Here is a 23,796-nt window from a genome sequence, read left to right as displayed (position 1 = left end):
GCGTTATGATGGATGCACGTTTATGAGCTTCAATCTGATGGTTGCAATCCACTGGCATTGTAAAGCTCGGAAGTGTCAGTGTGTTTTAATATAACTCTGTGTTCGTCTGAAAGCAGAAAGTCATATACACCTAGGATGGCTTGAGGGTGAGGAAATCATGGGCTAAATATTCATTTTAAAGTGAACTACTCCTTTAATATTCAAACCTAACAAATCCTGTCTCTCGTAGGGCAAAGCGCCGAGCCGTCCGGTGGAGGACGACAGCCAATCAGCGGAGCCAGAGCCATCGTTCCCTCATGCTGGTTGGTGAACTTTCAGGCCGTGAACTCTTCACGAAGGCGTGACTTAGGGCTGCACGATTATGACAAAAATCAAAACTTGTAATTGTGATTTTTATTAATTACGATTATCACAATTTACATTTAAATGATGTTTTGAATAGCTTTATACCAGTGGTTCTCGGAGTTCGTTTGGCCATGGGACCCAGATTTCGCCATGGTCATCAAGCCACGAGTCCCGCGACCCACTTTTTTAGGAATTATATAGGCCTATTATAATACATTTGGTTCTCTGAAGTGGACGTGATTCGCCTCTCACACCGTAACGTGCTCTAAACACACCTTAAGCACACAAATAATGCAAGTGGACTTTTTTTTATTTTACCGTAATATAACCGTAATCGCGATTAGAAATTCGTTGAATTGCCCTAGCGTGCCTGTGTTAGCAGCGTGTGTGTGTGTGTGTGTTGCAGTGATGCTGCTGGAGTTCCAGAGCTCTCCTGCTCAGCGGCAGCGGCGGGACGGTCTGGCTCACAGGTCAGCGCTCCGGGTCGCTCAGATCAGAGCCAGACGCACGGTGACGACACGCCTCGAGCAGCACGTGTCCGACAGGCTTCCCACCGCAGCACACGCTGATGAAGCGAGCACGCCTGAACGCGCACTGAAGAGTGTCGCTGAGGTCAGGATCTGCACCGCCGCTCAGAGACGCGTGGAGGAGGCGGAGATGCACCGGCGCACGGAGAGGTACGGCACACTGAAGGAAACACGCATGTTCCTGCTCTGCAGCCTCTGTCAGTACAGAGCAGATGGGCCGATAGACATCTCATGAACACTGTAATTTGTAGCAAATGATTGTCCACCAATGTTGAGTTTTAATTTGACTTCTCATAAAAAAACAAAGGTATACATAGGGATATGTCACACTACCAAAAATCTAGTAGTTGGTACCGATACCAAAAGTCAATACCACAGTGAAAAGAGAACTTTTTGTACATATTTTTAAAAAGAAATTACGGTAACACTTTACAATAAGGTTCATTAGTTAACATTAACTAAGAATGAACAATACTTCTACAGCATTTGTTAATATTAGTTAATGTTAATTTCAACATTTACTGATACGTTATTAAAATCAAAGGTGTTGTTTTGGTTAACATTAATGCACTGTGAACTAAGATGAACAAACAATGAACAGTTGGATTTTTATTAACAAATATTAATAAATACTGTAACCAATGTAATGCTCATTGTTATTTAATGTTAGTTAATACATTAACTAATGAACCTTATTGTAAAGTGTTCTGAAATTACAATTATCTCACCAGAATGTTTGCTCACTTAATGTATTTTCATAAGGTACAATATTCATTCTTGTTTTATTACGGACTATTGCAACAAACACAGAAGCAGTAGCATAAACAAATACAATCAAATAAAGATACAAATTAAACAATGCTGTATATTTTTTAACATTAGCATTCAAGAAAAATACCACAGAAATTGAATAATCAAATATAAATAAACTCTGCATAGTCATAACTGTATAAGTTTAATATAGATGGGCTTTTCTTTGGCTGTCTGTATTATTAATCACAATCAAACAGCCAATAGTAGACAGTGGCAGGTTTTAAAGGCTGCTGTCACTAAAACCTAGTGGACGGAGACAACATGCTGTTCACATTCACATAACCATTGCAAGTGTTCGCCAAGACTGGCATTTTGACGTAACTGTGTGTGTTTGAACGTTTGTGTAATCAGCTGAGAAAATCTGACTCTCGCGAGACGTGGTTGTGTGTGTTTGATTGAGCATGCGAGTACTTCATAGTTTAAAATCGCTTGAATTCATAAATTGGCATGATATAAACGATGTGCGCTAAAGTATTGCACCGTGCAGCTCGCTTTCAGAGCACAATCAGTGTGAATACTATGAAGCCATTTGTGCATTTTGAGAGAGAGAGAGAAGACCCGGTATCGCTGAATCACTAACACTGTGTGAAATTACATCTCAGAAAGAATCTGTTTGTGTTCAAACTACATGCTATAGAGCATAAATGTTCAGTACCGTCAGGATTTTAAAATGTTGATACCGACGAATCAGTTCTCATGACATCCTTAGTTATACACAATTAAGACAAACAATAATCATATTCATTCAACAATTAAAAAAAAAAAAAGTACTTATTCTCACAAAAGATTCTTAGACTTACTTAAATCCATTCAGTATTCAAACTGCCACTGATATAAGAGTGTTTATAAACATTTTTAAAAACTCTGGGGACCTTATACCTTCCAGATGTGGACTCGGATATAACCCTTGTTGCTCTTCTATGAATGTTTGCTGGCATCCTTGCTTTTGTGTACACTCACAATAACAAATCCTTGTGTTTTTCTAAAATAAAGAAGATAAACAGGGTGCGCTTTCAGCTGTCGCTGTCTCCGCAAGAAACTTTCTGAAAGACGTCTGAATAATGAACTGAAACTCAGCCAATACTTAACACACAAACATGAAACATACGTCTAAAGAAAGCTTGAAATGTCTACTTTTAAATAAAACAATTCATATTTAAAACAAATATTCTCCTGCAATGTAATCCGTATGAAACTAAAGAGATGTACAGTTTCTCCTGGCTCAGCTAATTATCGTTAATGTGATCACACCCACACGCACGCTATTCATAAGATAATGTGTAGTGTATAGTGACCAAGAGATCGCATTTTCCTCAGAAGAGCATCTTAACAATAGCGACTTGATCCAGCCGTGGATGCAATTTCGGATGAGTACGTTTTTATTTATATTCGTTGGACTATTTCCAGACTTCTATTTGGATATATTTTTAAAATGCAATTTATTGCTGTGATTTAAATTATTACTCCAGTCTTCAGTTTCACATGGTCCTTCAGAAATCATTTTAATATGCTTAAGAAACTTTTTTTTTTTTTATTATGAATGTTGAAAAGAACAGCATTTATCTGAAATTGAAATCTATTGTAACATTATTAACTACTGTTCAAAAGTTTGGGCTCAGAAAGAGTTTAGTGTTTTGATGCTGTTTTTTTTTTTTTTTTTTAAAGAAATCAATACTTTTATTCAATGCGGATGCCTTATATTGATCAAAAGTAACAGTAAAGAAGACATTTATAATGTTAAAAAAATCTTCATATTTCAGAGAAATGTTCTTTTGAATTTTCAGTTCATCAAAGAATCCTGAATTTTTTTTTTACACAACCGTTTTCAACATTAAAATAGTTTTTTGAGCAGCAAATCGTATTAGAAGGATTTCTGAAGGATCATGTGACACTGAAGACTGTGTAATAAAGACTAAAGTAATGATGCTGAAAATTTTGATCACAGGAATAAATTGCATTTTAAAATATATTTAAATAAAACATTTTAAATTGTAAAAAGAAACAGTTTTTGTTTTATTTTGGATCAAATAAATGCAGCCTTGGTGAGCAGAAGAGACTTCTTAAAGTACAGATCTGAAACTTTTGAACGGTAGTGTAGGCCTAAAGTTGAGTAAAGTCTTTGTGTAAAGAAAATGTATAGTAAGATTGCTTATTTTAACTAAAACTTGATTATGTGAATAAGCCGAAACAATCCATTCAATCATTAAGTCTCCTCACATTCACTCTCTATAGTTCCCTCTGTCACGTTCCTCATGATGTTCCCAGGGGAGGGTCTTTGTCTCCTCAGGTGTGAATCACAGCATTATTCATGTCTCGCGCGTTATTCATATTCATACGCTGCCGCGTATCAGCCATTCTGACAATTAGTGTCTTACAAAAGTTAAATGTCCATATGAAGGAGTGATTAGGATGGTTTTCACATCGTTTTCACAAACTTGTATGTACATGTTGCTCACACATTACTGTAGCCCTGTTTGTGCTGAATACAATGTAATCAGACTTCAGCCATTTATGTTTTTAAGCGACTGAAAAAAGCACACGTCAGGGCATGTCAACTTCTTCAGGGCCCCAAAATACCCTTAGGGCCCAGAGGGTTAAACATTAACATGCTATCAACTTGGCTTTTATATACCATTTCCAAAACTGGTTGACTATCATTGAATTCTGTATAAGAAACAACATTTGAGTTGCTTTCATTAAAATCTCAACCTTGTATCTATGCATGTTCCCAGATATGTCAAACTTGCCACAGTCACAACAGACTGATCATTTAACTTTAATTTCCCTAACATGTGATGTTCACTAGATTCAACGCTTTCATTTTCATTGCATTGATCTGGAAAGTAAGGGTGCGCTGATCGTTATAGCTTTATATAGTTTGATCGGTGGTCTCTATCAGAGCCGATAAGATGCAAAACTCACAAGACAGTTTTTCTATGCACAGCTAAAATTGCTTCGCTAAATTGACTGGTCTGGCAGCTCTAAAAAGGACAATACATTTGCAATGTCTTTTTTCAGAGAGCGGAAACATCGCAATGATAGCAAGAAAATGATATTTTAGTGCATTTCTCATCCAAATCTAAAAGCCAAAGCTTAACGTCCAAATCATATAGTTATTAAAACTGCATTAAAGGTGCGGAAGTGATCTTTGGGCTTCGGGTTTCACAGTCAAACACACACAGAAATGTGTCAAAATGCTGGCTTGGTGAGTATTCACTTAAACGCCGTCAGTTATGTCTTAAGTGAACATAAAGAGTTGAGAAATAAGTTGCATGTGTATCAGTATATTGGATCTGTGCATTCACTCTTGAAGTGACATCAGCCTAATATCCCTGCTTCTGGATCTTACACTGCTTAATGTTTTATACTTAAAATTAGGGCTGTCAGTTAAACGCGTTATTAACGGCTAGCAAACTGTGTAGTTTTTTTTCACATGCTTTTGCAACAACTAGTAATGTTAGTAAAACTACAACACCACCGGATCTAGCTAGACCGGAAACAAAACAACAGGCACGCCGCTAGGGCTGGGTACCGAGTTCGATACTTTTTAGGTACCGACCGAATTGCCTCGATACTATCGAGTATCGAAAAATGACTTGTTTTTCGGTACCAGATTTCAATACCTAAGGGGTTAACTCGTCAATGTCAGTGCTCAAACAAATACATATTATGAAATGCACAACGACATGCCTAAAGTCGCTCACGCACATACACGCAAACTCTACACACACGAGACGCTCGGAACTCTCTGCGCACATACTCATATGAGACGCGCGCGCGCACACAAACTGTCCACACACATTCTCATATGAGACGCGAGCACACACACACACAAACTCGCGCACATACTCAATGAGACGCGAGCACACACACTCACAATGATGCCAACAGCGCGCGATGCCGTATTTGCGGTAAAATAATTGCTGCAAAGACCGGTACCGCGACAGATATGATGAAGCCTGACAGTGCACGGAGTAAACATAAGAGCAGTAAGTTGCTCCGTCTTTGACTGGTAAATGAAGAGATACCTTGTTGATCACTCTGACAGTGTTTATATTGCAATTTACTGAATGTACACTGCCGTTCAAAAATGTGTTGGTCAGAATTTTTTTTCAGTAAGGATGCATTTAAGTGATCAAAAATGACCTTAAAACGTGTAATGTTACAAAAGATTTCTGTTTCAAATAAATGCTGTTCTTTTGAAATTTATATTCATCAAAGAATCATGAAAAAATGTATCATAGTTTCCAAAAACTGTTTTCATATTTCTGAAGGATCATGTGACACTGAAGTAATGATTTTGAAAATTCAGCTTTGACAACACAGGAAAAAATAACATTTTGAAATATATTCAAATAAGATTTTAAATTGTAATACTATTCCACAATATTACAAGTTTTACTGTATTTTTTTTAACAAATTCAGCTTTGGTGAGCATGAGTTCTTTATAAAAAAATATTTTGTTCCTTATGTATATGTATATATATATTTTTTTTTTGTTCCTTTGTTCACTAACTAAGGAGCATTAGTCAAACTGAAAAAATAAAACCAAAGTTTTTCTGAGGTAATGTTATGTAATCTTGTTAAAATGGATTTAAAAAAAAATTGGTATCGAAAAAAGTATCGTTCAGGAACCGGTATCGAAATCAAGGTATCGGTATTGGTATCAATTTTTTGAACGATACCCAGCCCTACACGCCGCACACACTTGTTTGGGCTTGCGAGCCGGCCAAAGAGTGGATGAAAAGCTAGGACAACTTGTATCGCACATCGGACGTGCACTTTCTCAGTTTACCAGCAATAAAAACGTTTTAATGTGTTCGAATTTTAAATACGAGGCGCTGCGCTTCACTTCTCGTCCAGTGTGCGACCCCCTTTAGCGTTACGTTTTGAGTGGATGAATGATGAGCGCGAGACGCCGAAATGGATGCCAATAAGATTCTGAATGGAAAGTTTACTTTTAAAAAGTTGCCAAATGGTTCAATTGACAAGACCAAAGTGATCTGAGTTTTGTCGTTGTGAACTGAGCGATCATCGCAGCACGTCCAGTCTGAAACACCACTGGATGGCCAAGCACACACACAGCTGATGCGAATTCTCCGCCCCCTCTTCAATATCAGGACCTCGTCAGTATTTCTTTCACCCTTTTATTAATGGACAGTGTTACATTGTGTGAGAGATTATTTGCTCCAAGTGAGAATGTTAGTGTGAAATTGAATAATACAGTTATATGCCAATGTTGTTTTCAATAAAAAACATTTGCACAAAGCAAGCCGATCCACTTTTCCATGTTGATAAGAGCATTAAAATGAGAAAATAATGGGACAAAAAGAAATCGAGACATTTAGAATAGATAAAAATGTGTGATAAATTGCGATTAATCACGAGTTAACTGACATTAATGCGATTAATCGCGAGTTAACTGACAATGCGATTAATCACGAGTTAACTATGGCATAAATGCGATTAATCGCGAGTTAACTATGGCATAAATGCGATTAATCGCGAGTTAACTGACAATGCGATTAATCACGAGTTAACTATGGCATAAATGCGATTAATCGCGAGTTAACTATGGCATAAATGCGATTAATCGCGAGTTAACTATGGCATAAATGCGATTAATCACGAGTTAACTATGACATTAATGCGATTAATCACGATTTAACTATGACATTAATGCGATTTAATCGCGAGTTAACTATGACATTAATGCGATTAATCACGATTTAACTATGACATTAATGCGATTAATCGCGAGTTAACTATGACATTAATGCGATTAATCACGATTTAACTATGACATTAATGCGATTTAATCGCGAGTTAACTATGGCATAAATGCGATTAATCACGAGTTAACTATGACATTAATGCGATTTAATCGCGAGTTAACTATGACATTAATGCGATTTTAATCGCGAGTTAACTATGACATTAATGCGATTAATCACGATTTAACTATGACATTAATGCGATTTAATCGCGAGTTAACTATGGCATAAATGCGATTAATCACGATTTAACTATGACATTAATGCGATTTAATCGCGAGTTAACTATGGCATAAATGCGATTAATCACGAGTTAACTATGACATTAATGCGATTAATCACGAGTTAACTATGACATTAATGCGATTAATCACGATTTAACTATGACATTAATGCGATTTAATCACGATTTAACTATGGCATTAATGCGATTAATCGCGATTAAATATTTTAATCGTTTGACAGCACTACTTAAAATACATTAAGAAAAGTATTATTTCGGTGACACTATCTGTGATTGGTATTGGACAATTAAACTTCCAGTAATCTGTGATCGGCCCCCAAAATCCTGATCCTTATTGCAGAACTCACTTTACACCAATCGTCAAAGGCCTTCATGTTTCTAAATCATGTTTGCTCACTCAATAATTGACACACTGAGCAAAGTTGCACCCAGGCCATGTCATCTGCATATTTAAAAAGACCAGCTGTATTACTCTTAATGTGTAGCTCATATTGAAAATAACAGTGGGAACCAAACACAACCCTGTGGAGCTCGCATTTAAAACCAGTTCTCTTGAAGATATGCCATTCATAAACACTTTCTGCAGAAAGTCTCTGATCCAATGTATAAAGCCAGAGTTTATGTTCACGTGTGATGATAAATGAACCTGCGTAGTATTAAACGCTGAAGTAAGATTAACAAAGTGCCCGTGCTTTAGATTTGGAGCCCTGAATATGCTTTGCTGTGAAATCGGTCAACATGAGTGTGGTTTGTGTCTGAACTTCCTGTTGGGTTTCAGATTGTACAGTCAGTTAGAGGAAGTTAAACGGCAGAAGGAGTCCCGGAGCCGCCAGGAATCGTACGCCAAGAACCGGGAGAAAGCCAGAGACTTCCAGAGGGTGAGACGCATGACCAGCACACACACTCATTACACACAATGATGATGAGGATGATCTCGGTCACGTGACTGGAGGAGTCTCACGAATGCTGAAAACACGGTTCACATTGAAATCAAAAGGAAAAACATGAACGCTAAACACTTCACATTTGCCTCCCTTTTATTTCTTTGCTTTTGTAGTGAATTATGACCTGGTGATTCACTCGAATAATTCGACACGATAGTTCTGTGTTGTGCAGATATGGACACGATGAGACTTGTGACGCACCTCTCTCTCTCTTACAGAAGACTCTGGAGAAACTGAGGGCCAAACTCAAGCCGTGACTTCTGCGGAGGTCCGTTCCTGCTGTTCGTGTTCGTCTCAATCAGATTTTAAAATCTCAAGCACTTTTATTTGTATGTCTTGTATGTTGTGTATTTTAAGTAAAACGTTCTTTGATCTAATAGTTGTCCGTGTCATTGTGAATATCGCTGAAAGCGTTTGGTGGTGCAGTTGGAAGAACGATAACCTGCCGTGATGGGACATCTGTAGATGCTCCGTTCCCATGGCTGGTGTCACGAGCGCACACACTGTCCCAATCCCAAATAAGAGTCTTTTATTTACAGATCATTGTGAAATTAATGAGGAGCTCTTAAACAAATCGTCAGTGAGGGGAAATATCTCATCATGATTATGCGAAGGGAATACAGACCTGTACTGCAATGCAATAGAAATATTCCAGATTCTGCATGATTTCGAGGTGGCCTTGATCATGTGACCTGGCAGATCAGTAGGGGCCATATGCAGTAAAAACTGGGGCATAAACAGCCATCTTAACTAGCGGTCAGTCTTACTTTTTAGTTTCAAATTAGACCAGTCTATGTTTTTAGACCAGTCTCGTCGCTACACTAGATTTTAGTGGATGTATGAAGTCAGTTCTCCTGAAACCACATCTGAAGGGACGTTTGCAGCTTTACAGGAGCATTAAATTAGCTGGATGTGGAAGCCGTGTGACCTCAGTGAGACAAAAACTGGGAAAATACACTTTGAATTGTTAGCTTTGCACAGAAATGTTGGCTAAATGACAACGGTGTGTTTTACGAACTCAAACAACCCTTAAAGTCCCCCTGTAGTCAATCAGTTTATCCCTTAAATCTCATCTTTGATCACCAAAATTACATATTTAAACGTGTTTTTTTCCTTGAAAAAAAATCATGATGTCTTAAAATATCTTGAATGTAACTCAACACCCTTGCCTCATTTAGTATACGCGGTTCTATGAATATGCGAATGAGCCCCGCCTCCACTCACTCACTCAGCTCAGAGATCCACTGGTTGACGATCACACGTTGATCTGATTGGTTACAAGGTAGTTTGTGACGTCAGAAACACCAGCGATTTCAAAGCGTGTTTTTGAGACTGTCTTTGGTTCACTGCAGTTTTAAGGAGGAAATACTCAGCAATGCTGTCGACTTATTTACACATGGTTTGACTTAAAGCAGATTAAAAACACCACATAGACATATAAACAACATTAAAAACTGGATTTCACCACAGGGGGACTTTAAGGGTTCAACTAGCAGGGTTGTTATGAAACGGGTAAGATCATTGATGGCTTCTCATAAGGCCAATGTTTAAAAAATATATATATTTTTATCCATAGAATTTGCAATGAGAAACTATGTATACAACATGCCATAGTTGTAATATAAATCTTTAGTGAAAAATCTATTCCAATAACAGATAATCTATTATAAATTCTACAAGTTAGTCAAAATGTACCACAATAAATGCAACAGAATTTGATCAATTCTAGTAAGAGTGGTCGTGCTTAGTTTTTAAAAAGCTTTTTAATTTGTTGTTGCGGGATGATGTTTTTTCCTCTTTTCATCAGTCTTTTTGCTTTTTGTACTTGCTTGTTTTGGTTATTGCGGGGGTTAAAACACACACACACACACACACACAAACTACGACCCTGGTGGACTCATTTAAAGTAATGTAATCGTCTGGTTTTAGCCAGGTTTCTGTTGAACAGCACATCTATAAGTTATAATCTGTAATCATATAATTTACAAAGAGTGATTTATATCTGCTTTTATTTGTTGAACATTGATTAAATTACCCTTGAATGGACAGAGACAAAGAGAATCAATAGGAAATGAGGAGGGTAACAACAAGATCAGGTCGTTTGAGGTCTGTAGTTCATTTAGGTATTTCAATTGTATATTGTGACAGTGCAAACAAATGACAGGATGATCCTCATTCCGTCCCACGCATGGGGTGGGGCTCAGTGCAAGTTTGGACATACATCTCTCATATATACTGTATATGCGTGTGAGTGTGTGTGATGCGCCTTTCACCAAATTAGAAATTACGTAAGAAAAAACATACAGACAAGGTCGGAGTAGCTGTTTTTATTTATTTGTTTTTTAAAGTTAAAGTGCAAAGCAGTATTTTAAATTATTTAATTACTCTTTAATTTATTGTTATTTAATTACTCTTTAATTTATTGTTTGTTATTTATTTATTTTACATTCATTTACTTTTACTCAGTTAACAGATCAAACGTTTTAAAAAGACATTTAGGAATGATATTGATATAAATGTTGTTTTTATGACGTGATTACTACAGTAGTGTGTGTAATATTATTTTGTCGGTGTTTTACTGAATGAGTAGATTCGCTTGACGTGTATCATCATCGCTATGAAAACAACTGGCCAATCAGAGTAGTGTGTGAATGACATGAGCGTGATCTGATTGGCCGACGCCGTCCGTGATCTCAGTAGTAATGAATGGCAGATGACTGCGCGCACGCGCTGCCGCACAGAGACGGGTTGCCGGAGATTTGAACGAGCTCGAGCTCGTGACAGTCAGTAGAGGAATCTCACCCGCGCGCATTAAGGTAAGCGGGAGCTACAATAGTGCGAAAGCAGCAATGCTCGTAACGTACTGTATTGGTTTCTTTTTTTTTTTTTTTTTTTTTTTTTTTTTTTTTTTTTTTTTTTTTGTGTGTGTATGTGGAAAGTGTACGAATATTATCTTAGTTCTGAATGAGTTCTTTAAAGTCTTGTTTTGAGTAGTTTATACACGTGACGGATGTGTTCTCGTGTTTCCCGGTGGGGGCTCGCGCATCAAACCAGCTGATGCAACAACTGTGTGTTTGTCCAGAGATGAATGAATGCGTGCGTTAATGCTTCACTGCCCCTGTTGTGTGAACGCGCGCGAGTGCTGCTGCATACTAAACGCGCACTTGGCACTCAGGCTCGTGTTGTGTGGAGATTCACTGCTCTTGCTGATGTTTACTAACTGTTGTAGTGGCGTCACCACTAATGCGTGTGTTTCCTGTCGCTCAGGCTTCACCATGACAACCGCGGCTCACGCGCAGGAGCTCTTCCGGCGCGCGCAGGCCGTGTGCTTCGACGTGGACAGCACCGTGATCCGCGAGGAGGGCATCGACGAGCTCGCGAAGTTCTGCGGCGTCGGGGACGCGGTCACGGAGATGTCAGCACACACACACACACACACACACACACGCACACGCATTGTCCAAATACCCACACTTGCGGTCTTTGCACTTGACCACTTGTCTCTCTATTTGGCCCAAGTGTTCAAGTAGGCGTAAAGACTGCATGTGTGTGTAGAACACACTTATAGTCTTGCAAAACAAATGCAAGTGTTTACAGAGCTTTTATTTATTTTATTCTATTTTATTCTATTTTATATTTTCAATACTTTGTATTTTAAAATAAACTCCTACATGTCTGTTCATTAGTCGCTATGTAACAGAAGACACACATTTAAAATTGTGGTAAATAAAGACAGTTGCAAATGTTGTACAGAATAGGCCTGCACACACCATACTCCTCTTTGCACCAATAAAACACTTTGTTTTACTACCAAATTATATGTATCTAATTAATTTAAATGACAGTGGAAAGTTTTCCTCGGGATTTCGGGGCACATGAGTTCCCGAACATAATGCATGATGGGATACGCTTAGCCTAGAGATAGTGTGGGTTTAGTGTGCATTAAGGGCACTGCACTTTGGCATCTTTAAGACATGGGACAGTCTTGAGAGCTCGTGCACGCGGCAGGGAGTAAGACCGCAAGTGTGTGTATTTGGACAGTACACACACACACACACACACACACACACACACACACACACACACACACACGCACAGCATTGAGTTTGAGAGCGCCCCCTGTGGTTGTGTGTGTCCGCAGGACCCGGAGTGCCATGGGCGGCTCTGTCTCCTTCCACACAGCTCTGAGTGAGCGCCTGTCCATCATCAAGTGCTCGAGGGAACAGGTCAACAAGCTGCTCACGGACCACCCGCCGCAGCTCACGCCAGGTATTAAGTAAGTTGGTAATCATCCCTCGCTCTTGGAAAGTTTTTCAGGTGTTAACTTTATTCACTTGATTGTTTTACAAGGACTTGTCAAAGTAACAAAACAATACACATACAAAAAAGGTGACAATATTATTGATACTTTTTTTATTTTAATTAAAAGATAGTATATGGCACCAGTAACTAAGGTTTCCAACAAAACTAATAAGATATACTCTAACTATACACTTTATATACACTATAAAAACTATACAATATACACGGCTCACACTACACTATATACACACTATACACACTATTAATAAAGTTATACACTTTATTTGATATATACACTACTAACACGCTATACACAATATTTATACAAACTACACTATACACAGTATATACACTGCACACACACTTTTATACATTTACACTAAACAGACTTTACAACCTATACACTAGATGCACTATACACAGTGTATACACTACACACACCTTTTGTACATTTACACTACACTTTGCACCCTATATACACTACACTAGATACACTATACACAGTGTATACACTACACACTACACACACCTTTTGTACATTTACACTACACTTTACACCTTATATACACTACACTAGATGCACTATTCACAGTGTATACACTACACACTACACACACCTTTTGTACATTTACACTACACTTTGCACCCTATATACACTACACTAGATTACACACTAGATACACTATACACTACACACACCTTTTGTACATTTACACTACACTTTACACCCTATATACACTACACTAGATACACTATACACTACACACACCTTTTGTACATTTACACTACACTTTGCACCCTATATACACTACACTAGATGCACTATTCAGTGTATACACTACACACTACACACACCTTTTGTACATTTACACTACACTTTGCACCCTATATACACTACACTAGATACACTATACACTACACACACCTTTTGTACATTTACACTACACTTTGCACCCTATATACACTACACTAGATGCACTATTCAGTGTATACACTACACACTACACACACCTTTTGTACATTTACACTACACTTTACACCCTATATACTGTACACTAGATGAACTATACACAGTGTATAGAATACACTATATAGACTACACTTTATATACTACATAAAATACACTACTTCATTTTACTGTGAATAGCATATAATGTGTACACTAGTACACATGAGCAGTGTGCGCTGCAGGTCACAGGCTGTGTGTGCAGATATGCTGATGCAGTGTGTGTGTGTGTGTGTGTGTCCTCAGGGAGCTGGTGGAGAGTCTTCATCAGCGCAGTGTGAAGGTCTTCCTCATCTCCGGCGGCTTCCGCTGCATCGTTGAGCACGTGGCGTCGCAGCTCCACATCCCCCTGCACCACGTCTACGCAAACCGCCTCAAGTTTTACTTCAACGGTAAGAGGCGTCGCTGTGGCACTGGCTCACGGGGCCGCGCACACGCAACCAAATAATCCGTTAGTTATCGGATTGGCGGCTCAAACGGACTGAAAGGCCTTCATGTAAACACCTTAATCGATCCGACTGAGATCCCAATGACATTTCAATCCGATTGACAGGAGTGGTTTATTCCTTTTCTAATCGATCGAGAGAACATGTAAACACTTGATCGGATTGAAGCGAAACTGAAAGGACTGCGCATGTGCAATGACGTATGACATGCTGAACGAATAAAGAGTCAACAACAACCACCTTTATTTATAAAGCACATTTAACACAATAAAAATTGATCCAAAGTGCTGTACATAGTGCATAGCAGGACTACACTATATACAACAATTACAAATTTCCAAAAGCTGAAGAATAAAAATGTGTTTTCAGAGTAGATTTAAAAATGTCCAGTGAAGGAGCAGACCTCACATGATCAGGGAGAGCATTGCAAAGCTTGGGCCAGGCCACAGAAAAGGCCCGATCACCCTTTAATTTGTAGCGACATCGTGACACATTTAAAAGCAAGTGATTTGAAGATCTAAGTGCCCTAGCAGGACAGTATGGCACAATAAGATCACTAATGTACTTTGGTGCACAGCCAGACAACGCCTTATAAACAAACATAAGGATCTTAAAATCAACTCGAAACTTAATGGGAAACCAGTGAAGGGATGCCAACACAGGAGAAAGATGATCCCTCTTTCTAGACCCAGTCAAAAGTCTCGCAGCCGCATTTTGAACAATTTGTAATCGAGATTGAGGAAGACCACAGTAAAGAGAGTTGCAATAGTCTAATCGTGATGTTACAAATGCATGAACTGCAACTTCTAAATCTTTGCTTGAAAGAAGGTTCTTCAACTTTGCAGTAGATCTTTAATGGAAAAGCTTCCTCTAATAACCGCACTCATTTGTTTATCAAAGAATAGTGAAGAGTCAAAGGTCACTCCAAGGTTTTTGATTTGTTTGCATACATTTGTTGAGAGAGGACGTAACTGGGCTTTCAGAGCAGGAGAGGAATCTGCCGGACAACCCAGAATTAAAACCTCTGTTTTATCCTCATTTAGCGGCAGAAAATTATTTGTCATCCACCTCTTGATATCATCTACACATTCCAATAGCACATTAAATGAAGCAGTGGTGTCAAGCCTTACTGGAAGGTAAAGCTGAGAATCATCTGCATAACAGTGATATGAAATGTTGTATTTATGAAAAATGAGGGCCAAGGGGAGCATATAAAGGGAAAACAATAAAGGTCCCAGAATAGATCCCTGGGGCACACCAAACAAAACAGGCCCAGATGACGAGGAACAATTTCCTAAATTTACAGAAAAAGTAGGAAGCAAACCATTTTCAAGGCTTGAAATTGCGACCATTTTGGTCGCATATGCTCCTGAAATTTAATCTGTGCGACCTAAAAATATATTTGGGGGCATTTGTGCGAGTGCAAATTAATGGTTGTGGTGCGAGTCCTGTTTTCATTTCTCTAAAAAAGGTTACTTCACAGTGTGCACCTTATGTGCGCTGATACGCGATGGCCGGACCGTCATTCTATCCAACGTTTTATAACCAATCCAGCGGTTTTCCTGCATTGAATTTTTTTTTGGCGGCCGCCAAAGCCTTATTTGATCGGTGAGTGATGTCGAATAAAATGACAGCTGCGCTTGACGACAGAGAGCCTCAGGGAAACTGCCGGGATAATCACACAACGCGTGCCGTAGGCTACACGTCCACTAATGACACGTCCGATTCGCGAACTATGACTCATTTGAACCGATTCACTTTAATGAATGGCTAAAACAACTGATCTGTCCAACACACTCACGAGACGTCTGAATCGGTGTATAATAAATCGGTACCACTTTACAATAATGTTCCATTTATTAAATTCTAGTTAACTACATTAACATGCACTATTAATAAACTGCACTTTGTTAATTTGTTAACCATTGTTAATGTTAATTTCAAGATTTAGGCTACTAATAACTTGCATTATTGATTTTTTTTATTTTTATTTGTTAACATAGTTAATGCTCTGAACGAACAATGAACAGCTGTATTTTTATTAACTAAGATTAACAAAGATTAATACAGCATAATAATAGCAATAGAGTGCCAAGTGCCAAGCAAAAAATGCAGGGACAGGTGTGTGGCAAAACAAATCAGGTTCGATTATTAAGGCTTTTAATCGGCAGGATGCTCCTGGTCGTTCCGCTCTATTGGCAGAGCTAATTGTACGTCAAATATAACACCGCATACACCATCGCCAAAGAAGAGCTTGCCTTCACTAAATTTAAACCTATGTTGCAGCTCATGCAAAAAGAAGGAGTTGCAATTAACATGACGTATGCGAATGACAAATCATGTGCCAATATCATCGGGTGAGATGATATAGAGCCAGAAGACCAAATTTCAAATCTTGGCCACAGGATGTGTAAAGCCCCAGTGAAATGAAATCTGTTAATATATAATTTGTAGTTGTGGTGCTCCTACATTTTTGAAGTTGGGAGCACCAGTGCTACCAAGTAAAAAAGTTAATTTCGAGCTCTGATTTTAATACAGTGCCCTTGACACCTACCATATATTCTAGCCGTTCAAGAAGAATGCTGTGGTCAATGGTATCAAATGCAGCGCTCAGGTCCAACAAAACCAGCTCAACACAAGAGCCTGAATCCAGAGCAAGCCAGACATCATCTGTAACCCTCAACAGAGCCGACCCAGTGCTATGCAGTGATCTAAAGCCAGACTGGAACATGTCCACAACATTAAAAGAATTCAAATAAAACTGGAGCTGTGAGAAAACTACTTTCTCTAAAAGCTTAGAGATGAAAGGCAGTTTAGAGATTGGTTGATAGTTACTGCACATTTCTGGATCAAGTTGAGGTTTTTTCAGCCTACGGACCCTTTCCAAAAAATTAGAATATCATGGAAAAGTTTATTTATTTCCATAATTCCATTCAAAACGTTAAACTTCCATAGATTATAGATTCAGGGCCCACAACTTAAACGATTTCAAGTATTTAGTTGTTTATTTGTACATAATTTGGGCTTTCAGCTCATAAAACCCACGAAAACAGGATTTCAGAAAATTTGAATATTACATGAAATCACACAGTAATTACACAGTGATACCATGGTCATTGAACCAGGTTTTGGTTCTTTTGGCAGTGTGGGCAGGTGCAAATCCTGCTGGGAAATGAAGGAAGCATGAAGTGCTCTGGAAATGTCCTGGTAGACGGCTGCGTTGACTCTGGATTTAATAAAGCACAGTGGACCAAAGTCCTCTTTTCTGATGAGAGCAAATTTTGCATCTCATTTGGAAACCAAGGTCCCAGAGTCTGGAGGAAGAATGGAGAGGCACACAATCCAAGATGCTTGAAGTCCAGTGTGAAGTTTCCACAGTCTGTGTTGGTTTGGGGAGCCATGTCATCGGCTGGTGTTGGTCCACTGTGCTGTCCACTCAACGCAGCCGTCTACCAGGACATTTCCAGAGCACTTCATGCTTCCTTCATTTTCCAGCAGGATTTGCACCGGCCCACACTGCCAAAAGAACCAAAACCTGCTTCAATGACCATGGTATCACTGTGTAATTACTGTGTGAGTTCATGTAATATTCTAATTTTTTGAAATCCTGTTTTCGTGGGTTTTATGAGCTGGAAGCCCAAATTATGTACAAATAAACAACTAAATACTTGAAATCGTTTAAGTTCTGGGCCCTGAATCTATAATCTATGGAAGTTTAACGCTTTGAATGGAATTATGGAAATAAATAAACTTTTTCATGATATTCTAATTTTTTGGAAAGGGTCTGTAGGTTGCACAATTGCATGTTTAAAACTAGCTGGAACAACACCTTTGGCTAAAGTCATATAAATAAGTGTCCTGTCATTCTATAATTCTCCTTTCACTCAACATCTGTGAAGTGGAGCAGGACACCGTCCCACCAGTCCTTGTTTCCGACTCTCATCCACAGACGACTGGTTTTGGGCATTTTTACAGCGTGATGCTCATAGTCTCCAAATTACAACCAGAAATGGATAAATATTAAGCCTGCTGTTTAAAACAAATAAAGAACCAATGTAGGAGAATAGTTAAGTGACAACAGCAGGAAAGTGCAGTGGATTAATCAATCGGAGTGAATTCGGTCTGATTGAAACTAAAGCTGTGCATGTAGAGTGATGAGGCGTGTGTGTTGTGCTCCGTCAGGCGAGTACGCAGGGTTCGACGAGGCTCAGCCCACGGCGCAGTCGGGGGGGAAGGGCACGGTGATCCGCATGCTGAAGGAGCAGTACGGCTTCGAGAACGTGGTGATGATCGGAGACGGAGCCACTGATCTCGAGGCCTGTCCTCCTGCGGTGAGTACTTCACCATATACACCCCAGTGAACCTTGACCTGCATGATCTGTGGCCCTGACCAATAGACAAGCTATTTACAGTCGCTCACCTGTATTAGTGAGGGTGACGACTTCTGTGCATTACCAGTCACACTTCTACTACTCTCCGTTAGGACGGTTCTGCGGATCCTAAATTACATATTTCAAATTTAAGGCCATATAAACTCTTAAGTCTTATTTTTACTTATGAGAGGTCTTTCATTTTAGATGACACTTTGACTTAGACGTATCTAAATGCTTTACCAAATTAAATTGATCTAATTAGCGTACATATTATTTTTTTTATTATTCTATCTTTGTGGATTTGCTTGTTCACATGAAAATGGCGAATGTCAGTTCAGTTGTAAGTAGGGCTGGGAATTGATTACTCAAAGAATCGATTCCGAGGCCGAATCTAATAGAAACTAATAGTCAATTAGTTTAATGATTCAATGAACAATCACTTGCTGCTTTCCTGAATGAATCAGCCGTTTGAACGAATCGGTTGAATGAATGACTCCCTCATCTCACTTAAAGGATTAGTTCACCTCAAAGTGAAAATTTCCTGATAATTTACTTTTTAACTTAAAAAATTAATTTTTTTGAGGAAAACATTTCAGGATTTTTCTCCACACAATGGAGTTCAATGGCAACCAGAATGTTGAAGTTCAAATCAATGCAGTTTCAAAGGGCTCTGCACGATCCCAGCTGAGGAATAAGGGTCTTATCTGGCGAAACAATCCGTCATTTTATAAAAAAAACAAACAAATTTATATACTTTTTAACCACAATTGTTCTTGTGCTGGTCCGCGACGCGCCACGTATTACGTCATCACGTTGGAAAAGTCACAGAAAAAAAAAGAAGAAAATAATCAATTAAAACAAAGATGTCGGACAATTTTGAAGCTGGAAGAGAAAATGAGATGGAATTTTTCGCCCTTCTCTACCTTTCTGAACCGGAGTACACAGACAAATAACTTAGATGACGTGACGCGTGACCTTTCCAACGTGATGATGCAATGTGTGGCGCGTCGCAGACCAGCACAAGACAAACAATTGTGGTTAAAAAGTTTATAAATCTGTATTTTTTTTTTGAAAATGAGCGGTCGTTTCGCCAGATAAGACCCCATTCCTCAGCTGGGATCGTGCAGAGCCCTTTGAAACTGCATTGACTTGAACTTCAACATTCTGGGTGCCATTGAACTCCATTGTGTGCAGTGGCGTCATGACCATTCAAAGTGAGGGGGGGCACGTGCCCCCTCAGATTTTTCCTCCCTGATAATTTTTTGGTCACAACTTTATTCCTATTATGCTCCATAATATACCAGAGCCTATAACGACTCAAATGTATTCTTCTGGATGTGTAATAAATCGGTCAGCATCAGCCCTTTTTCCTAATATGGTGTCTGTGTATCAAATCTAGAGCACTACGCGCGTAGCGCTCTAGAATCTTTGCTGTGTATGTTCAAGCAACTCACTCGTCTCGCACGTTGAGCTGGCAATGTTTTACAGATGGTCTTGAAGTGGTAAGTGGGCAAAGCAACAAATCAGCATTGAATTAGTTATCGGATGATATTAAAAGGTAGTGTTATTATTTGTGGTTGACCTGGAAATTTTAACTTGATCAAAAAGTTATGGATTTGATATTAGCTGCGAATTCAGAGCATTAACTTAAGTTGTGTCAGTGTAATGTTATCGATAGCTAGCCTAGTCTAACCGTAAACTAGTTGGCTAACGTTACTGCCATACAAAGCCATAGTAACGTTATCTAATCGGTTCTGAAACATCTGTTCTGTTTTGTCTTGTGTCAAAGTCTCCAGCTGGTTCAATTGTTTTCAGTTTCATAGACTTTACTAAAGTAATGTTACATATTACATTTGATTTGATTACTTTTTTACATTTCTGTCAAATATTAACCATTTTCAAATAAACGGGGTAGTGTTAACCTTATTCAGCACTGAAATCTGTCAAACTTCTTTGAAAGTCCTTCATCACATATTAATATTAAAATAACTTAATTTCAGAGCACCACAAAGTCAGACCTCAGCACCTTTATGTACCTTTAATGTAAGATCATTCTTAGGTCACATACCAATTTAAAATCATAACATAAAAACTGCAATGGTACTGTTTTTAAAATCATGTGTAGTAGGCCTAAGTGTAAAGTAAGTGTGTGTGTAAACATGCTTTAATGAAGTAGACTTCAAAAGCTTTTGAATTTGAGCTTACAGTTCTTTCATCAACCTGTCTTTTACATAAACTTACAAAATAGATACTTTAACTTAGTCCTCAGATAGAGGAGGGTTGCTGCTAGCTCCGTTATTGTATTTCTGTCCCTCCCAAACTGCATTGAAATGGTATGTTTAGCAGCCAGAATTAAAAAATGTTCAGGGGGAGAAACCCCCTGACCCCTCCTAACATGATCCATATCACCCGTCAGAAAACAATTGCAACGTCTCAGATTGTGCCCCCCCAGAATTTTGGCTTGCATGACGCCCCTGATTGTGTGGAGAAAAATCCTGAAATGTTTTCCTCAAAATACTTAATTTCTTTTCCACTGAAGAAAGAAAGACATGGACATCTTGGATGGCATAGGGGTGAGTGAATTATCAGGAAATGTTCATTTTGAGTTGAACTAATCTTTTAAGACAGTGACTTGCCGCCACCTACTGGCAGTTTTAGTTTCATATTTAAAGTACCCTTTATTTAAAACGTTAAAATTAGAAATCATTTCATACTTAAAATATTGAATTAAAAAACAAAAACAGTCTCATAGTATTAATAATGCAATTGTAAATAGTGTAAATATATTAACGCCACTTCTGTGCCTCTGCACTGCAAAGATGAATTTTGTTGATGATGATTTCATTTGACTGGTAACAGCCCTAAACTGTTATTATTCTAATAGAATTTAATTTGAATGTTAGAATTTGACATAAAATGTGATGCATACATCTAATACGTTTAGAAAAAAGGCCCTCATACAGGCAAAAATGCCCCTGGAAGTCAATTTAAGGTGGCAAATATCACCCCTTCATAAAAAGTTCATTTCTGTCCGTGCTGTGAACTGAACAGTGCATAGATTATGAATAATATGAATGTCTTTGATTAGTCAGCTGTCAACAACAGGTCTGAACCAGCCATGGTACCAGTACAAAACAGTCCCCCCAGAAAAACGCGGAGTTTTTTTGTGATTGTTGCGGGCAAAAATCCTTGATTATGCGGCACGTTTTCTTAAAAAATGCGATGGAATATGCGGGATAAAATGCAATTTTATGCGATGAAATTGCGGGAACTTGCAAAAATTGCGGAAACTTGCAAAAACTGCGGTTTGATGAAAAAGAGAAAAAAAAGTGATTCCCCCAACACCAATTACATTAATAGTGTAATAAATGTCTTCATTTTAGTTTGAATGAGAAAGAAGAGGTGTAAGCTATTCACCCTGCTTAGGGGGATGTGATCAAAGCCTGGAGTGGAGCAAAAGCATGTTCCTCTCTCCACTCTAAGCGTTCTGTTATCACTCCGCTCTTGATCCACTCCTGGTTTTCCAGTCCCGCTCACGGAAAAACTGCTCCGTGTTCACTCATTTTTAAGAAAGTTACAGAAAACAACTTCTACAAACAATTTTAATTTGCCAACAGTTAATAATAATTAATAAAAGTGCATGACGTGCAAATCAGATAACAATCAAGTGCAATATAAACATGTTTTGTCAGGGCATCACTCCCGAACCAGCATCAACACTCCATTTTCAACATCTGCTAACTCATTCACACCACAGACACGTCTTTTTGCCTTCTGTGTCTGACGTGATTTAACTTCTCCCCAGTTGTTCCATGAAAACCTGCAAAGCACGGCCTGCGGCGTAAGATATATACGACCGGATTTTTGTGAAATAGGCCTATCGAGGGGTTTGCACAACTTTGCAGCTTTTCAATGATGTCGCGTAAATACGTCACTTCATAACGTTCCCATGGCAACAGGGGAAATGGCTGCGCTTGTGTGAAGTAAACGCAACATTTGTCAACTTTCTGCTAAGATATGACTTTTTGCAACGAAAATGCGGGGATTATGAAATCATGCAAGCCCGCATATTTTGCATGCGGAAATCTGCAATTTATGCGGCGAAAGTGCGGCGTATTTAAAAAAATGCGTCCCCCGCATAAATATGCGGACTTTGGCTGATTATGCATGGAATCATGCGATCGCATAATCGCGTTTTTCTGGAGGGACTGACAAAAACACAATATATATATATATACACTGTTACATTTTATTTCTTCAGGTCCTAAAAAGCCTTAAATTTGACTTTGAAAAGTGTGTGTCTTGGAGTCGTAGGTGAAGTCGCACTGCGTTCATGTCTTTTCAGAGCGCTTTCATCGGGTTCGGGGGGAACGTGGTGCGGCAGCAGGTGAAGGAGAAGTCCTCGTGGTACGTCACGAGTTTCGGAGAGCTGCTTAAAGAGCTGGAGAAGATCTAGAGTTGATGGAGCACACAGACCAGACCATCTATGTGCCTTTCCTAGTTTTTAACTAATGTTTAATGTCGATGTGTTTTAGAGTTTTTTTTACTGAATGGTTGTTTATATAGAGCATAGTGCAAGAGATCAGTTTGCACAATGTTTGTACTGTACGGTTAAACTTGATCATGTTAACACTAACAACTGTCCGTGTCTGCATCCATACTTGAAAGAGAACACTTATAAAAATGGTCACCAGCTAATAAAACAAAAGTAACAGCCGCTGGGCGTCTTTCATCTGTGTGAACATGACACAACATGGAGTAGAATGATCATTTATGATTTATTTAATACAGCATTTAGTTGATTTGAAATATCTTGTGCTGTTAAATCCCAGAAGAGTCAGCGTACAGTAGATTGCGCATGCCGTGGTCGCACAGAAAACAAAATCAATCTAGAAACCGCTCTGTCGGAGCAGAACTGGAGACATTTCACAACACAGAAAGGCATATAAAAAGCACGTCTATGTAGAAACAGAACACAAATAAAATACAGCAACTAAATAAAATGGGTTCTAAATTTTTTTT

General features: G+C 38.7%; 2 protein-coding genes across 4 annotated transcripts in view; both read left to right on the top strand.

Moving 5' to 3' along the window:
• Positions 1 to 9,024, top strand: part of cep295 (centrosomal protein 295) — a 42,077-nt gene extending 33,053 nt beyond the window's left edge. For all 3 annotated transcript variants that reach the window (XM_079885518.1, XM_079885519.1, XM_079885517.1), the window contains 4 exons: positions 230 to 302; positions 752 to 1,022; positions 8,482 to 8,581; positions 8,866 to 9,024. In XM_079885518.1, the coding sequence (XP_079741644.1) occupies positions 230 to 302; positions 752 to 1,022; positions 8,482 to 8,581; positions 8,866 to 8,904 (483 nt within the window). In that variant the 3' untranslated portion in view covers positions 8,905 to 9,024. The remainder of the gene's footprint in view (positions 1 to 229; positions 303 to 751; positions 1,023 to 8,481; positions 8,582 to 8,865) is intronic.
• A 2,310-nt stretch (positions 9,025 to 11,334) lies between these two features.
• psph (phosphoserine phosphatase) lies at positions 11,335 to 23,745 on the top strand. The gene is made up of 6 exons (XM_079885212.1): positions 11,335 to 11,463; positions 11,915 to 12,062; positions 12,789 to 12,923; positions 14,202 to 14,347; positions 18,584 to 18,732; positions 23,120 to 23,745. The coding sequence occupies exons 2-6, from the start codon at positions 11,923 to 11,925 to the stop codon at positions 23,228 to 23,230; spliced, it is 681 nt and encodes a 226-aa protein (XP_079741338.1). The 5' UTR covers positions 11,335 to 11,463; positions 11,915 to 11,922; the 3' UTR covers positions 23,231 to 23,745.
• The last annotated feature ends 51 nt before the right edge of the window (positions 23,746 to 23,796 follow it).

This window comes from Squalius cephalus (assembly GCF_949319135.1).
Source record: "Squalius cephalus genome assembly, chromosome: 11".
NCBI lineage: Eukaryota > Metazoa > Chordata > Actinopteri > Cypriniformes > Leuciscidae > Squalius > Squalius cephalus.
Note: the sequence above shows the minus strand (reverse complement) of the source record. Positions and strands in the feature narration are given on the sequence as shown.

What these genes read in the sequence shown, in the direction of transcription:
- psph (XM_079885212.1), top strand. Translation starts at nt 11,923, where the DNA reads ATGACAACCGCGGCTCACGCGCAGGAGCTCTTCCGGCGCGCGCAGGCC. An exon ending in CAGCTCACGCCAGGTATTAA is followed by an intron (nt 12,924 to 14,201) that starts GTAAGTTGGTAA and finishes GTGTGTCCTCAG; the next exon opens with GGAGCTGGTGGAGAGTCTTC. An exon ending in TCGAGGCCTGTCCTCCTGCG is followed by an intron (nt 18,733 to 23,119) that starts GTGAGTACTTCA and finishes ATGTCTTTTCAG; the next exon opens with AGCGCTTTCATCGGGTTCGG.